This window comes from Chelonoidis abingdonii, chromosome 1 (genome assembly GCF_003597395.2).
Source record: "Chelonoidis abingdonii isolate Lonesome George chromosome 1, CheloAbing_2.0, whole genome shotgun sequence".
NCBI classification, from domain to species: domain Eukaryota; kingdom Metazoa; phylum Chordata; order Testudines; family Testudinidae; genus Chelonoidis; species Chelonoidis abingdonii.
Window position 1 is genome coordinate 69,686,970 of NC_133769.1, and position 5,026 is coordinate 69,691,995.

Here is a 5,026-nt window from a genome sequence, read left to right on the forward strand (position 1 = left end):
CTATAACTAGCTCTTGTGAATGTCCAACTCTATCAATCACTGCTCCAAACAACCAGGATGGTGAGGCACAGTTGCAATCCTGTATTGTTCAAATGTGCAAGGGGAGTGGCAAGAGGAGGCAGAAATGTAGCCTTGGGATAGGGCTGCTTTAACTCCTTCCATTTTTCTTTCTTTCTTTCTTTATTTTAGTTATGGGGTATGGCTTAGGGAACATACTTTGAAATCGCAAACAATTTTCAGTCACCCTCAAGGGCCACAAGTCTGACACTACTGATCTAAGCTATGTCAAAAGGGCAGTGATGCCCAAAGCTGAATAAAATATTTCAGCAGCTCTTCCTGAGGCAACCAGTGAAAGGGCTGTGATAGAATGCTCTAGCAGACACTCAGTACAGCCTGGGCTTATTTTAATGTTACACAGATACACAAAACAAAAAAGTTGCTGTTTCTTGCACAGTAAGAAGATTTCATATGTGTAGCAAAGGAAATATGCCCCAAATCAAACAGGAAAGTGTCACATTAATTCTAATGGAGCAAGAAGTAGGCATGTGTCTTCGTCTATAACATCTGAATGTTATTCCCTTTATTTCACTAAAGAAATGATTGTTTGGCAGAATAAAATTTAGCAAAGGCTTTGAGAAAAGCAATCCAGTTAATTACAGAGCAATACAGTTTCCCTCTACTAAAGGCACTTGAGTACAACTCCGATTCATTTAGTTTAATAAATAGGAAGCACACTAGGTGGTACTAGCCACATCCAAATCCAGATTTAACTTTAATTAGACAGCAAGGACTAACTGATTTTCTAATTTCCAAATATTCTTTTAAGAATGTAAATGACATTAAACATTCACTAAATCAAACCTTTTATGGAAAATTAACTGTCATTTTTGTGTGTGGTGCTATTAAGATGACAGAGACAGGTAGCTGTTTGGGTCCAGTGAAACCCCATTAACATGTCAAGTTTGGTGCTGAGTATAAAAAATACTATAAATTAAAAGAACAGTCTCTGCAAGTATAACTTAGTAGACATAAATTCAACCCATTTTGAGTCAGTTATCTTTACCCAGGGCATATTAGCGCAAAACATCCCATTTAAATTAAAGGGGTAATTTAGTAAATTTCCAAGTGTGGTGGCAGAAGTACAGGCCTGAGCTGTGCAAATGTTAGCAGGAGAGTAGTCCCATTGAAGGCTGAGGCTAGCTCTAGTTAAGCATAGGCGTATTTGCAGGTATAGGGCTGTCTTTAGATATTACACCTGTAAATCGCCTTGCCAATTTTTGTAGTTTTACTATCAGATCTTCCTTTAAAAAGACAAAACAAAACAACTCCTTTTGCAGGTGTGAAAACCCACCCCGCTGAATGGAGAAATGTGCATGAAGTGCTGGCAAAGGCACATAAAACACAAACCTCATTCTCTCTCGGGCTTAGTCTAGTCATTTTAGGTGTTAGTTGAGGATGGTCAAATGATATTTGCTACACCCTCTTTCCAGGCAGAAGAGGGGGTCTTGACAAGCTGCTGAGATCCCTTTCATCATTTGCCCGAGACACACGTCTTTTGATACAGGCTACGACACGGGTACGGCGGCTAGTGCTCACTTACGAGTGCTCCAGCGTGATCAATGGATGGGAAAACTCACTCAGTCATGCTTCCTTAGGCGGCATTTGGAATAAAAGGGATTTTACTAGATGCAAATCCATTCCGTCACTTCAAAGGGTTGGCTTTTATACAGTATTTTTCACCTGCTCATACTACAAAGGGAGTGCTGGGTTTTAGCCCTAAGTTAGGAGGCTTTTGGGATAAGAGGGAGAAATCTGATGGCACATCTATTTAAATAGCTACACTTACTAATGGAGATCAAACAGGCCTCTGAAATACTGTTGTGAAGAACAGTCTCAGCACTGTCATGTGCGTTTAACAGCTGATGTACCAGGAGGTGAAGAAATGCTCTATTTAAAAGGCACTTTTGCTGTAACCAGCCGGAGGTGCGCAAATCCCGCGCCACCAGAGAAGAAGGGCGCAGGTGATGATTTGCCAGCTGCGCACAGCAGCACCAGCAAGAGCCTCCTGACTGAGCCTTAGCAGGGCTGGGGCTGCTTGTTAGGGGGAAGTGGTGGTTCCTTGCCATTGGTCTCCTCCTCCCTGCCCAGCTCAGAGCGCTTCCTGGGCTCGGGGGTCTCCTCTGCCCACCTCCCCACTCTGCGCACCCCCTTGGCCACCTTGGGCGCGTTCCTGCAGGGGTTGTGGTCGTAGATTATCAGCTTGAGGCCGGGGAGGTGAGCCAGGCTGGGGAAGGACCTGATGGCGTTGCGATCCACATCGATCACCTCCAGGAATGGCATGTGCAGCAGGACCGGGGGGAAGTCAGCCAGCAGGTTGCCAGAGAGCCAGATGGTGCGCAGCTCCTGCAGGCATCGCAGCCTGGCAGGCAGCGTATGGAGTGCGTTGGAGCCGGCGTGCAGGGTCTTGAGGAGGCTCAGCTCACACACCACCTCAGGCAGGTGGCTCAGGCAGTTGGACTCGAGCCACAAGGTTTTGAGATTCTGCAGGAGACTGAGCTCCTGGGGCAGGTCGCAGAGCTTGTTGTTGCCCAGGTAGAGTATGCACAGCTGCTTCAGGGTGCACACCACCAGGGGCAGCACTTTGAAGTTGTTGAAATCTAACGCCAAGATCTGGAGGTTCTGCAGCTGTTCTAGCTCTGGGGGCAGCTGATGTAGGTTATTGTCGCTCAGGTACAGCTTGACGAGCTCCCTGAAGGAACAAACATGCAAGGGAAATCTCCTCAGTTGCCTGCTGCTCAGATCCACCATTCTATCAATTGGCATCTCTTCAAGGTCTCCCAGGAGGTATTTCTGGCAGTCATCGGAAGGGATGAAGGCAATGATTGCTCTCAGTGTGTTGCCCATATTGAAACTGTCTGCATTTAAAATCACTGCTACCATGTGGAACCCGAAGCATCAGGACCTCTCCCTGGTTTCTACTTTGTGCACTGTCCTGCTGGTATTTCCTTCTTCCCATTATAATACACAGTTTACATGGCAACAGTCATTAATCTCAAGAGCTCTGAAATGTTGCTGATAACCGAATGAGTGCTTGGTGATGGCAAGTGCAGACAGCCTGACTTTCGGAGAACAGGTCTCTCTCACACACACACAGAAAAGAGGCCATCTTCCCTGTGTAGGCTGTAAAAGTTCTAAAATTGCACTACACTTGACCAAAAATAGTTTCTCAAATGCTCCCTGCCTCCCTGTAGATACAGCCACACTGTCTGCGCTGCTGGTACCAGCTCTGGGGATTGGCTAAGGAAAGTAAACATTGCTGAAGAGTGAATTTTTAAACTTAATTTAAACTAAACATTTAATCTTGTAGCAGCCTGAGTGGGAATGTCAGATGTAATCTGATTCCTGTTTAGAATACCTGTCAAGCCTCAACTAACTTTCCAGATCAGTGGCTCTTTTATGGAGTTACTTTGTGAAGTGCCAAATACACATTTTAACAGTGTGGCCTGCCACCCAATACTTATCTCATACATTTAGCACAAATACTTGGCAAAGTGCTCTTTAGCTGTTTTAGTATTTACTTTCTTAATTTAACTGCATTTACTAGAGCTGCTTGGACTTTTAGTTGTGCACAGCCTTTTCGCTAAATTACATTTTGCTTATACTGTCTGAATCCCATATACCACACATGTACAGTCACAACATGCCAAGGTTAACCTCCTCCATTCTTCTAAGCTTCTGCTACTGACTCCCAGTGTCTAGCTGCCCTTTTGTCTGGCAAACGACTTTATAACTAAATCAATTGCAATGTTTTCTCTCATTTAAATGTAGCCAGTTATGGAATGATTTATACGCAGTAAAACGTGCCTTAGAGAGCACCTCTGAAGAAAGATCACCTGTCATGAGCAACTGTTTGCAGAGGCCCCAGAACCACCACTCTGTCACGCAAGCCTTTGAAGAGAGACCACATCTTACAAGTGACCACTTTTGCTAACTCCGATGAGTGATCACTCTTGGCAGGTTTTACTGTAGTACCTTCACTGTTATTGCTAATTTAGTCTGCAAACTTTGGTGCATAGCATCCATTCATTTGTAGAGGGCTTCCAGTCTTTAGAGGGCAGCTCTATAGATGCTTTGACCTCTTGGGTGATTCTTTCTACAGCACTTTTGCAAATCTTCACATCAGAGATTCAGAACAACTTTGATTTTTGAAAGAGCATTTCCAACAGATTGAGTTGGATGTTTGGTTTGAATTCAGTTCACACGTCAAATGGCGGAGTTTGACTCTTTATCTGCATCAGCCATGATTGAGGAAGGCTGTTTTCTTTAAATTGTTTATAACTTCTTTCCAGTAGCACCTTCAATGTGCTAGGTGCTGTACACACACAGTAGTGGTCATGGTCGCTGCCTTGAACAGTTGTTATAGTTGCCATTATAGTTACTTGTACATGTGTCACAGTAGAAGTTGGTCTGTAGCAGGGATTTGAATGAGGAGAGGGCAGTGATATGGGGGAGGGCAGGGAGCGGGGGAGTGTGGATGGGGAAGGGGTTTTGCGGGGGGGCTGTCAGGGAACAGGGGGGGTCAGATGGAGGGAGGAGCCTGGGGATGGAGGGTCAGACAGGGAGGGAGGAGCCTAGATCAGTGGGTCTCAAACTATTTTACTGATGATCCCTGTCATATCGCAAGCCTCTGAGTGCGACCCCCTCCCCCAGGGGCAGCTCTATGTCTGCCGCCGAATTGCCACCAAAACCGTGGGACCGGCGGACCTCCTGCAGGCATGCTGCCAAAGGCACCCTGACTGCTGCCCTCACGCGCTTGGTGTGCTGGTGCCTGGAGCCGCCCCAGCCCCCCTTATAAATTAAAAACACTTGTTTATATATTTAACACCATAATAAATGCTGGAGGCAAGTGAGGTTTGAGGTGGAGGTTGTCAGCTCGCGACCCCCATGAAGGGTCCCGACCCCCAGTTTCAGAACCCCTGACCTAGACGGATGGAAGGATGGAGGGTCAGACGGAGGGAGGAGCCTA

The 5,026-nt window shown here is 45.9% G+C and overlaps 1 protein-coding gene across 1 annotated transcript; it reads right to left on the bottom strand.

The window, feature by feature from the left end:
• Window positions 1-1,431: 1,431 nt before the first annotated feature.
• LRRC10 (leucine rich repeat containing 10) lies at window positions 1,432-4,493 on the bottom strand. Its single transcript, XM_032796555.2, has one exon. The coding sequence runs from the start codon at window positions 2,938-2,940 to the stop codon at window positions 2,077-2,079; it is 864 nt and encodes a 287-aa protein (XP_032652446.1). The 5' UTR covers window positions 2,941-4,493; the 3' UTR covers window positions 1,432-2,076.
• Window positions 4,494-5,026: the final 533 nt, after the last annotated feature.